The following is a 12585-nucleotide window of genomic DNA, read 5'->3' as shown; positions in this document are numbered from 1 at the left end:
CAAGCTGGGGTATAGAGGGAGAGGGAGAAGGAAGCCCCCCACTGAGCTGGGAGCCTGATGTGGGACTTGATCCCAGGACCCTAGGATCATGACCTGAGCCGAAGGCCAACCTTAACCGACTTGAGCCACCTAGGCACCCCTTTCATTTCTGTATTTAATATGTGAAACTTTACTCGTCTGTTTCTAAAAATCAGCACCGTACAAAGTGGCACACTCGGAGCGGGCTTGCTGTCTCCACTCACTGTTTTTTCCCTACCACATCCCTACCAGCCTCCTGAAAGCCACTGTTCTCCCTCAGTACACTCATTTGGAGGGAAGATGTCTAGAAGGGGGAGGTGTAAATAAGTAATGTTTCCTTTCCCGCCTTCCCCGCCCCCTCCTCACTCCCATCTTCCAGAGGAAAACTGTGAGTAACCGTTGCGGAAAGCCGTGTTTGCTCTGGGGCCTTTTCTGTGTATGTGCCACCAGATGGTTTTCTTTTTCCAGCCTCTCATTGTGTCTCTGACATCTTCCCACGTTAGCTCACATACCTTATTCTTTCAGTGCCACCGAAACGTAGTATTTCTTGCAGAAAATATTTAAACAGTATGATAAAAAGCAAAAGTCCCCACGGCACCTGCTTTCCCAAGAGCAAGCATGCGGGTTGAACTTGCATCCAGGAATTGTTTGCCTACATTCTTTCGGTTTGTTTTAAGGCCATTTGGGGTGATCTAGACATAGCTAGACTGCACTCAGCAGGATATCTTGGACCCCTTTCCAATTCAAGCCATTAATTCTGTTCTAATTTCGTAGTATGGACGTGTTGGCATCTCATTCAGCAGGCAGACGGGTAGTCATTTAGGTTGCTTTGCATTTGCAGCCACAGTGACGATCCTACACTTCTCGTCTCTGATGCGCCACCGCGCGCCCCTTCCTTCCCGGAGCTTGTTGCCCTTGTTCCCTTCCTCGTTGCACACGTTGTTGTCACGAACCTCCCTGGACATTACGTTTCCATGCTCTTTCCCCGTCAGCGTGGCCTGCCATAACAAAGCACCACGGCTGGGCTGGCTTCAGTACCAAGAAAACAGTACGTTCTCACAGCTCTAGAGGCTGTAACTCCAAGATCAAAGTGCGGCAAGGTTGGTTCCTGGGGAGGGCTCTCTTCCTCGCTTGTGGATAGCTGCCTTCTTGGTGTGTCCCCGTATGACGGGAGAGGCAGCAAGCTTTGCTCTCTCTTACAGGGGGGCACTATTCCGTCCCTAGGGCCCCACCTTGTAACCTCAACTAACCCTCATCACCCCCCCACCCAAGGCCCCGTTTCCATATATAGCCGCATTGGCAAGTTGGGGCTTCAGCATTGAATTTGGGGTTGGGGGGGCACAATTCAGGCCATAGCAGACACACACTTTCTCCTGGAGGCCAGATTCCTAAAGTGAGTGACCAGTGATTAACTCAAATATGTATTTATTTCAAGAGATTTTATTTTCTCTTACTATTTACTTATCTTTTAAGTGGGCTCCATGCCCATGTGGGGCTTGAACTCATAACCCTGAGACTGAGAGTCTCCTGCTCCGCCCACTGAACCAGCCAGGCGCCCCATGAGGTTTTATTTTAAATGTTATATTGAATTTTTAAGAATGCTGGCGTTTCACCACAACAGAAAGCCTTTGTAAGGGGGTTTGGGGCATTCAGGGAAAAAGTCCTCTGGCGGCCAAGTGCAGCTCAGGGAGTTCTGTTGGGTAGTCACTGGCTGCTCGTCCTGCTGGGCACCAGAAGCCTCGCTTTGGTGGTTGTGAACTGTGCTTGATGTCAGCCCGTGCTTCGCAGCCTTGGCCCTTCTGAATGGCCTAGGAGCTTTTCTGAAAGCCCCAGAGCAGTTGAATCAGAATTTGGGGGCGGGGGGAAGTGCAGGCCTCAGCACCGTTAGCCACTCTCAGGGTGCACTCGGCAGTGAAAGTCCCCGATGGGGCCCATGGAGCCTGTGCGTGCGGCAGGTGGTTGCTGGCACCTTCCATGGTGGGCAGGTTTGAGGGCCAGGTGGTCTGGTGGCGTGAGAGCTGATCTCTGCTGTATGGGCCATGTTGACGGTGAGTGTGGCCCCTGAAGGGGATGAGAGAGTGGGAGAAGTTTATGGAAGGTGTGAACAAAGGTGTAAACCAAGAACTTCATCCTTATCCTAGAGGTTTTCTCCAGGAAATTTGAGGGCACTAATGGAGGGGGAATGTTCTTCCAGCGTTGGCATCTCAAAACAAGAAATGGAGGAATTTCATATATGCTAAGAGGAAGTTAGTTGTTTTGCTTTCCAAATATTCTAGTTAGCTCTTTCACGGAAAAGAATGAGGACCTTTGAGAAAGTCTACAAATGTAGTATTAATGGCGGGGAAAGGGGGCCAAACGAATGTGAATGGTATAGTCATTTGTGTATAAACGGGGAAAGCGCAGTCCTTGTTTCTCACGCGTGGAGCAGGTCTACGAGGCTGCGTGAGAGACAGACACCTGGTAGATGCATATGGAGAGAAACCGTCTGATGGGGTCGGCGGAGGGTCCCCACTGTGCTCTTGTGAGGTTGGAGCCGTGTTACCGGTTTGAAAATGAAATACCTCGAAGAAACAGCTGTCATCAATGGATCGTATATTATTACTGGATTATTAATATGTCATTAACCCCCCCTTTTTAATGTTATTAACCCATTTTCACAACCACTGGCCATGTTTTGTGCCATTTTCTGGGCATGGAGTTAGGAGAGCACTTCCCAAGGTGGCCGTAGTTAGCAGAAGCCTGAGGTGTGGAAACCCCAGAACCTCAGGTTACACATGTGACCCTTTTTCAGCCTCTGGATGAGACCAGCCAAATGAGTGACCTGCCAGTGAAAGTGATCCATGTGGAGAGCGGGAAGATCCTCACGGGCACCGACGCCCCCAAAGCAGGGCAGCTAGAAGCCTGGCTTGAGATGAACCCGGGGTGAGTTGGCCTTGTTCCGGGGGCTCTGGTAACTGATTCTGCTTTCATTTAGAAGCAGGCCAGTTCACTAAGGCAAGTGAATCCTGTGCGCTCTGGCAAAGTGTGTATTAAAACACTAATATTTTTTCTAGATATGAAGTAGCTCCGAGATCTGATAGTGAAGAAAGTGGCTCAGAAGAAGAGGAGGAGGTAAGAGTCCATTTCCTGGCTGCTGCAGTTCTCAGTGTGGTAACTTTTACTCCTGGGGCCCCCGTCACCCCTTTGCACTGTGATCTTCTCCTGCTCTGAGCTGGTGTTGTATGGGGCAGGAAACTCGCCCGGGACAGCCAGGGGCCCCCGGTCCTGGCTGAAATTTGGTGCCTTAGAGCTGCACTATCCAATACAGTAACCTCTAGCCACATATGGCTCCCCAGTCTTAAATTAATCAAATTAAGTAGAATTTAAAATGGACCATCCTTAGCTCTACTAGCCGTCTTTCAAGTGCTCAAAATCCAAAGCCCTCCTCTCTGGAAAGATCAGTGTAAGTTGGAATTATTAGATCATGTACGTGTTTGCCCATTATAATATAATCTTTGGAAACATAAATAGTTGGATTTGTTGTGTAAACTCTAAATCATTTAACTATGTCACCTTATGGTTGGCGAAGCTGTACTGACAAGCCATGCTCCCCTCTCTGTCCTCAAGTGCCTCCTAGGAGCACACATTTTTTACTTTCCTCCTTATTACCACTTCAGCTCATCTGGAATTTTATTTGGGGTAGGCTATGGGGCAGAGCTCTGCCGTGTTTCCCCTCCGAGGAGTACTAAGTGAACTGACATTCAGTTTAGTCCTCCCGTCCCACTGGCCTGTGACATCTTTTTAAATGTGTTCAATTTTTATACCCAGTGGGGTTATTCTAGGGCGGCCTGTTCAGGTTCATTTAACATTGATTGTAATGATTCTCCAGTAAAATTTTGTTGTAATTTTTTTATAGCTCTGTAGAGAGATAATTTAAATACCATAAAATGCACCCATATGAAGCGTATAATTCAGTGATTTTTTTTACTGAATTTATAGACTTGTATAGTCTTTACCACACACCAATTTTAGAATGTTCTGTAATCCCAGAATTCTCCCCATGCCGGTTTACAGATTGTTCTGACCCCTTCCTCCAGCTCCAGGAAACCAGGAATCTGCTCTGTGTCTCTGTAGATTTGCCTTTTCTGGGTATTTCCTACAAACGGAATCCTATAATGTGTAGTACTTTGTGTCCGGCTTCTTTCAGATAGCTGGTGAAGTTCATCCTTGTTGTATGCGTACCTAGAGATCATGGCTATTTATGCCCGCGTCCTGTCCTGCTGTGCGGTGTGGCATGCTGGCTTGTCCTTTCCCAGTTGATGAGCTATTTGTGTTGTTTCCATTTTTGCTGTTACAAATGATGTTGCTGTGAACATTCCCATACACGTCTTTGTGCGGACATATGTTTTCATTTCTCTTGGGTAGATACCTAGGAGTGGAATGGCTGGGTCACGTGGTAAGTTCATTTTGGCCTTTTTTTAAGAAACTGCCAAACCGTTTTCAAAAGTGGTTGTACCACTTCACAGGTTCCAGTTTCTCCATATCCCTGTCCATACTTGGTGTTATCTGCCCTCTCGATTGAATCCATCCTAGTGGGTGCATAGTAGTATCTCATCATGCCTTTAGTTTGCATTTTCTTAGTAACTAAATAATGTTGAGCATTTCTTCATGTGTTCGTGCACCTTTCGTATATCTTCTTTGGTGCGTGTGTACTTCTGTTTTTTGCCTGTTATGAACTAGGTTGTCATCTCATCACTGAGTTGTAAGATTTCTTTATATATTCTTGGGACATGTCCCTGATCAAATACAGAGCTCGCAGTATCTTCTCCTAGTCACTCTGCCTTTTGCTTTTTCCCTCCGCGGTGTATTTTAAAATGCAAAATGTTTTTAATTTCAAGGAAATCTAGTTTATCACAAATTTTTTTGTTCCTGCGTTGTGCTTTTGGAGTTATATCTAAGAACTCTTCCAAGTCACTTAGATTTTTCTTCTGTGTTTTCTTCTAGATGTTTTGTAACTGAAGCTCTTACAGTAAAGGTCATAGTTGAGTCAATGGCTATGGTCTGAGATGCAGGTATAAGATTTTTTTCTTGCCCATGGATAGCCACTGTCTTCACACCATGTGACAGAAAGATCGCTCTTTCCTCCTTCAGATAGTCTTGGCACTTCTGTTGGAAACCATTTGACCAGAAATGTAGGGTCGTTTCTGTGTCTCCTTTATGTTCTATTAATCTTTATGTCTGTGGTTGTGCCACAACCACTTTCTCTTGGTTGTTGTAATTTTATAATAAATTTCGAAGTTAGGTGGTGTTACTCTTCCAGTTTTGCGGCTTTCACTGTCTATTCTAGATCCTTTGTGTTCCTTTGTAAATTTTAGGGTCAGCTCATCAGTTACTATAAAAATTTCTGCTGGAATTTGTATTGGAGTGGCATATATTTATTTATTTTTATTTGTATTTTTTAAAGATTTTATTTATTTATTTGACAGAGAGAGATCACAAGCAGGCAGAGAGGCAGGCAGAGAGAGAGGAGGAAGCAGGCTCCGCAGGCTCCCCGCTGAGCAGAGAGCCCGATGCAGGACTCCATCCCAGGACTCTGAGATTATGACCTGAGCCGAAGGCAGCGGCTTAACCCACTGAGCCACCCAGGCTCCTGGAGTTGCATTTAATCTGTGGATTGATTTGGGGAGAATCACACCACAACAATATTTGGTCTTATAATTCATGCTCATGGAATGTCTCTCCATTTATTTTTATCGTCATTGATTTCTCTTAGCACTGCTTTGAGGGTTTTCAGTATACAGTTTGTATACTTTATTTGCTAAATCTATTTTTAAATATTTCTTTTGATGCTATTATGAATAGAATTAATTTCTTTCTTTCTTTTTAAGATTTTACTCATTTGAGAGAGAGACAGAATACAAGTAGGCAAAAGGAGAGGGAGAAGTAGGCTCCCCATTGAGCCAGGAGCACGATTTGGGGCTCAGTCCCAGGACCTGGAGATCATGACCTGGTTCGAAGGCAAACACTTAACCATCTGAGCCACCCAGGCACCCCTAGAATTGATTACTTAATTGTGTTTTTTGGATACTTTATTGCTATTACATGAAAATACAGCTTCTTATATTAGTTTTGAAAAATATTGGTCTTGTATGTAGATATGAACTTGCTGAACTCACACTATTTGTTCCAATAGTTTGGTTTTGATTTTTGATTTTTGTAGATTCTTTAGGATTTTCACGTGCAGGATCATGTCATGTTTAGTAAATAATGGCAGGTTTATTTCTTCCTTTCCCATCTGTGTGCCTTTAACTTCTTTTTTCTTGCTGTAATTCCATTGGCTAGATTCTCACTACAGCGTTGAGTAGAAGTATTAAGAGCAGATACCCTTGCCTTGTTCCCACTCACTGTTCTGCGTTTATTCTGTCACTGCTGTTTGGTGTCAGCTGTAGGTTTTTCGTAGAGTCTCTTTATCAAGTTCAGTAAATTCTCTTCTATTTTGTCTATTTTTTTTTTTGTCTGTTAAGCTGGTGGTCTGGTTTTGTCTTTTATCTGTTAATACAGTTTTTTATGTAAATTAATTTTGGATATTACCCCAAACCTTGCATTCCTGGGATAAGTTCTACTTTGTCCTTCTGTATAATCTTTTCTGTATATTGCGGCGTTGTTGATATTTTGTTGATGACTTTTAGGTCTATATTCATGAGATATTAGTCTATAGTTTTCTTGTGACATCCTTGTCTGGTTTTGATGTGGTTAACATTGACCTCACAGAATGGACTGGAAAATATTCCCTTCTCCTGTACTTCCTGGAAGAGTTTGTGAAGGGTTGATATTAATCCTAATGTATTTGACGGGGTGCCTGGATGGCTTAGTTGGTTAAGTGTCTGCCTTTGACTCAGGTCATGATCTCAGGGTCCTGGGATTGAGCCTTGTGTTGTGCTCTCTCCTCAGAGGGGGTCTGCTTCTTCCTCTTCCTCTCTGATCTCTTTTTCAAGTAAATAAATAAAATTTTTTAAAAAAGAAATCTTAATATATTTGGTAGAATTCACTGCTGAAGCCATCTGGGGCTGGCCATTTCATTGTAATAAGGCTTTTATTTACTAATTGAGTTAACCGTTAAAAGCCCCCCCCCCCTTTTTCCATTTCTTCTTGACTCAGGTTTAGTAATTGTATCTTTTTAGGAGTTTGTCTTGTTTCTTCTTAGCTATTTGTTAGCATAAAGTTATTTATAGTATTTCCTTCTCTTTTTGTGGGTCTGGCAGTAATACCTATTTAATCGCTCGTTTTGGGAATTCAGTAATTTGTCTTTCATTTTTTGGAAGGCAGTCTAAGTTTAGGTTATTCATTTAAGACCTTTTTTTCCTGATATACTTGTTTAGAGCTATAAATTTCCCTCTAAGCACTGCTTAAACTGCAAACCTGTAATTTTTTTTGTTTTGTTTTTTTGAGAGAAAGAGTGAGGTGTAGGGGTGAGGGCGGGGGGAGCAGAAGGAGAGGGACAAGCCTGATGCGGGGCTCAGTCCCATCACCCCGAGATAATGAGCTGAGCCAAAATCAGGAGTCGGATGCCTACCCGACTGAGCCACCCAGTACCCTGTGCCTATAAATTTTGATTTGTTGCTTCTGTGTTCATTCAGTTCAAAATATTGTCTAATATTTTTTATGTTTTGGGTTTTGTTTTGTGTTGTGTGGTTTTTTTTTTAGTTTTTTTTGACCATCAGGTCATTTAAAGTTTGTTAAATTTTAAGCATTTGAAAATTCCCTACTTTTTTTCTGGTTTTGATTTCTAATTTAATTTTCTCATGGTATGAGAAGAGTACTTTATATGATTTTATTTTATTTTAAAGATTTTATTTATTTATTTGACAGAGAGAGATCACAAGTAGACAGAGAGGCAGGCAGAGAGAGAGAGAGAGGAGGAAGCAGGCTCCCTGCTGAGCAGAGAGCCCGATGCGGGACTCGATCCCAGGACCCTGAGATCATGACCTGAGCTGAAGGCAGCGGCTTAACCCACTGAGCCACCCAGGCGCCCCTAAGATTTTAATTCTTTTTAATTTATCGAGACTCATTTACTGGCTCAGGATCCTGGGGAATGTTTCATGTTCACATCTTCTGCATTGTTTGGGTGTAGTGTTCTGTATATGTAGTTCTACTGAGTTGGTGGGTAGTATTGTTCAGGTCATGTATATCCTTTATGATTTTGTTTAGTTCTGTTGTTGAGAAAGGAGTAGTAAAATCTCCAACTACTGTTGTTGAATTGTCTGTTTCTCCTTTAAATTCTGTCAGATTTTGCTTCATGTATTTTCATGTTCTGTCGATATGTATATTTTAGTTGTTTCGTCTTCCTGATGTTTTTGATATTTTATCATTATTAAGTATCTGTCCCTGTCTCTAGTAATTTTTTTTGAATATGAAAGAACCAGGGTTCTTTTTTTTAAAGATTTTATTTATTTATTTGACAGAGAGAGTTACAGTGAGAGAGGGAACACAAGCACAGCAGGGTGAGTGGGAGAGGGAAAAGCAGGCTCCCTGCTCGGGAAGCCTGATGCGGGGCTCAATCCCAGAACCCTGGGATCATGACCTGAGCCGAAGGCAGCTGCTTAACGACTGAGCCACCCAGGCACCCCTCTAGTAATGTTTTTTTTAAAGATTTCATTTATTTATAAGAGAGAGAACGAGCTGGAGGAGAGGCAGAGGGCGTGGGAAAAGCAGACTCCCCACTGAGCAGGGAGCCCCATGCGGAACTTGAACCCAGGATCTTGGGATCATGACCTGAGCCAAAGGCAGATGGTTAGCCAACTGAACTACGCCGGCACCCCTGGTAATTTTTGTTTTAAAGTCTCTTTTGTCTGGTGTTCGAATAGTCCCTCCAGCTTTCTTTCAGTTACGGTTTCTTTGCGTGGTATGTATATTTCCGTTTTTTTACTTGAAACCTGTTTGTTCATTTGAGTCTGGAAGAGCAAATAGCTAGATGTTGCTTTTTATTTTTTTTTTATTTTTTTTAATTTTTTTAGATTTTTATTTATTTATTTGACAGAGAGAGATGACAAGTAGGCAGAGAGGCAGGCAGAGAGAGAGAGGGAAGCAGGCTCCCTGCTGAGCAGAGAGCCCGATGCGGGACTCGATCCAGGATCCTGAGATCATGACCTGAGCCGAAGGCAGCGGCTTAACCCACTGAGCCACCCAGGCGCCCCTAGATGTTGCTTTTTAAATCTAGTATGACAGTGCCTGCCTTTTGATTGCATTTTACACTGTTTATATTTAATATAATTATTGATACGACTTTGTTTACATTTGCCATTTGGCTATTTCTTTTGTCTCATGTCTTTTTTTGTTCCTCTGTTCCTTTACTGCTTCTTTGTTAACTACTTCTTACTGTACCATTGTATTCTGTATATTTTAATTGTTATGGTACCTTTTTAGTTACGTGCCTTGTAGTTGCTCTGAGGATTACGATATGCATTTTAATTGATCACAGTATACTTCAGGTTAATACTAACTCTATTCTGGGAAAATACAGAAATTATGCTTTATTCTAGGTCTATTTGCTGCCTTTCCTTTGTGTCGTCTAATTACGTAGCCATGTGTTACTTACACATCACACACCTATATACACCTGTATATCGAACCTGTATACGCTGTAAACCCTGCAGAGCCGTCTTCTGATTCAACCTCCTGCAATCTCTCGATTTGGTCTGAATAAGTCAGTGGCTTATTCAAGTAAGGGAAGATGGATTTATCCAGTCTTCTGTTTTGTTGGTCTTCTGTGTTGATCCGTACAGTTGCCATTCCTAATACTATTGGTGTTTGAGTTCCTATCTGTTAGCGACACATTCTCTCAGGGTTGGTAAACCCACGACTGTATTTTTGTAGCTTTGACTTTGCAAGGATGGTTTAGTTGACACAGATGTCTTTGGTGACAGCCTTTTTCCTTGTGAATGTGTTGTTCCGCTGCTTCGTGGTCTCTGTCTCAAACGAGAATTTAGCTGCTAATCGTATTGATGATCCTCTGTACTTGATAACTCATTGTTCTCTTCTTGCTGTCAGGATTTTGTTGTCTTTGGCCTTTTTTGGCAGATTGTGAACCCTCTGTATTTATTCCCCTAAGTTTTTGTTCTGCTTCTTGGCTGGGTAGTTTCTTGCTTTTCATCAAACTGGGGAAGTTGGTGTCTAACATTGAGATTCTGTATTTGTTGGTTTACTGTGCTTAAAGAGAGTTTTCCTTGGTTGTTTGAACATATTTATAAGAAGAGTTTATTATATGCGGAGTTCATCATCTGGGAGCAGAGACAGAGTCGTTTGCTTTTTCCCTGAACACATATCACACTTACCTTTTTGCCCGTCTTGCAACGTTTAGTGGAAACCCGTTTCTAACCACGCTGGATTCTGACTCCCACTCGCGGCTGGTTGTTTCGGTGGTGTATCTGTTCGGTAGCATACTTGGGCTGAATCTGTGGAAATCTTTCCCTAGTGGTGTCTCTGCTCAGTTTATTGTTCGGTTTTATTCTCATTTTTATTTTTAATCCTGGCTTTCTAGGAAGAGGCCATGTTTCCTTGTAGCTTAGTAGCCGTCCAGTGACTGGCCGGTGATTGTGCTCAGATATCTTGAGCGAGTAAAGCTGCTGCCTCTGGTGGGTCAGTGCGCGTGAAGCTGCGCATTCCAAGTTCAGGCCATTTCCAGGTCCGCCCTGGCTTTCACTTTCTGTGAGGCCCCGTGTCATTTTTCTCTGCGCATGGTCACAGGCTTAGCCGGTCATTTGCTTTCTCAACCAGAGCAAAACTGGGAGGACCTCACTTACACAACAGCAGGGCTGCTGGCTGGTATGGGCCTTGCCCCCTGCTCTGCAGTGACTGAGTCTCCATCAGCCTCGGCTGCCAGTGCTCCCGGCCTGGCCATCCTGGGAGAACCTTCGGGATGGAGCGGGGGCAAAGAGGGTTGGAAGCGGTCCCCAGAAGAACGCTACCAGCTCCCACTCTTCTCACCCAAGGTTTAGCAGATTTTCAAGCATCAGTGCTTCTCAGGCTCCTGGAGCTGTCAAAGGTTGTGCTTTTGCCAGTTTTTGTCCAGCTTCAAAAAGATGTGTGTGTGTGTGTGTGTGTGTGTGAGAGAGAGAGAGAGAGAGAGAGTGTTTGTGGACTTCCTCACTCAGACTTATCAGAAGTCCTACCCCTATTTTAATTCCAGATATGGTGATACCAGCTAGGATAAGTTTGTACCAATTACGATTTTTTTTTCCCCCCAAAATGTTTGTGCTTTCATTATATGCTGTTCATTATTCCAAATGACTTGTAAAATAATTTTGCATGCTCCGAGGGACATCGCACAGGACTTTGACTGGAATCATTTAGTAGATTAATTACAGATACGTTTTAGTTTTATAGAAATCCCGTCATACATAAAGATAACCTGTTGCTACCTTTTATGATTTACCCAGGAATACAAGAATGGCTTAACAGTGAGAAATGTATTTGTGTGCCTTTCAGCAGTTTGCCACACAGAATCCCTTTATCATTCGCTCAGTAAAGGCTGAAAATTCCATTTAATGAAGAATAACACTTAAATCTAATTTCCAAGTTGATAGAAAACCTTGCAGTAAACTAAGATGGCTGTTCTCACCAATGTTACTTGACATAGTGTAAATGTTTTAACCTTGTTGACAAAGCCAGAAGTCAGTCGAGAACAACAAGTACCGAAAATTGGCTCTAAAATGTTTAATACTTAGAAGATCTCAGAGAATCAAATGAAAAACTGCTTTGAGTTGGTCGGGCCAGGAATAAGCATGCCGTATGCATTTTGTGATGGAGGGAGGCACGGTGCGCGAGGCTCGTACTGTTAGTAAAAGGAAGACAATCCCCTGAGGTAGCTTTAAAAAGAAGTCTCTGCGTTCCGTGCTAGGAAAACTAAAAATCGTAAACTGAGCTATAATGAGAAGAGGCCAAGAAGAGGCATGACACATTCCGGGATAGTGAGAGGGCCTGAAAACAGCACTGGATTCCAAAAGTGTGTTCTGACCCTGAGGGCCCTGTGCCTGTCCCTGAGGCGGGGGGACCTGAGGTGGCCTGAGGTGACGCGGGCTTGTGTCTCGGTAGGAGGAGGAGGAGGAGCAGCCGCAGCCAGCACAGCCTCCCAACCTGCCTGTTGAGGAGAAGAAGAAGATTCCAGACCCAGACAGTGACGACGTCTCGGAGGTGGACGCCCGGCACATCATCGAGTAAGGCATCCCTCCACAGCCTCTTGCTCTGTCGCCTTCCTTTGGGGCCCAACCAGGCGGCCTGTTGAGCTCTAGGCCTCTCTCTGGACGGTGCACACCCCTGTCCAGCCAGCAGACATTGTGGGGCTGCAGACAGAATGAATTGATTTACTTCAGATTTCACTGATTTTCATAGGTGTCGATATTCCATTCATCCACATGGTTCATCTTGTGCTTGAGAGAGTTGGGTGTGCAAGGACAGCCGCCTCACTCCTATTCCCTGTGTGCCCTGACCCCAGCCCCTCCCTGGAGCACCGCGTGTCTTCAGAGATGGCCCGTGTCCAGAGATACAAGCAAAATGTGTATATGTTTTTCTTTCTACTTGTACACATGTATC

General features: G+C 43.7%; 1 protein-coding gene across 6 annotated transcripts in view; it reads left to right on the top strand.

Annotated features, from left to right (window-relative positions):
* The window catches only part of SMARCA4 (SWI/SNF related, matrix associated, actin dependent regulator of chromatin, subfamily a, member 4), a 93008-nt gene that overhangs the window by 33252 nt on the left and 47171 nt on the right, over positions 1–12585 (top strand). For all 6 annotated transcript variants that reach the window (XM_044254182.1, XM_044254186.1, XM_044254185.1 and 3 more), the window contains exons 12-14: positions 2810–2940; positions 3072–3129; positions 12088–12209. In XM_044254182.1, coding sequence (XP_044110117.1) covers positions 2810–2940; positions 3072–3129; positions 12088–12209 — 311 coding nt within the window. The remainder of the gene's footprint in view (positions 1–2809; positions 2941–3071; positions 3130–12087; positions 12210–12585) is intronic.

Source organism: Neovison vison, chromosome 6 (assembly GCF_020171115.1).
Source record: "Neovison vison isolate M4711 chromosome 6, ASM_NN_V1, whole genome shotgun sequence".
Lineage (NCBI taxonomy): Eukaryota > Metazoa > Chordata > Mammalia > Carnivora > Mustelidae > Neogale > Neogale vison.
Note: the sequence above shows the minus strand (reverse complement) of the source record. Positions and strands in the feature narration are given on the sequence as shown.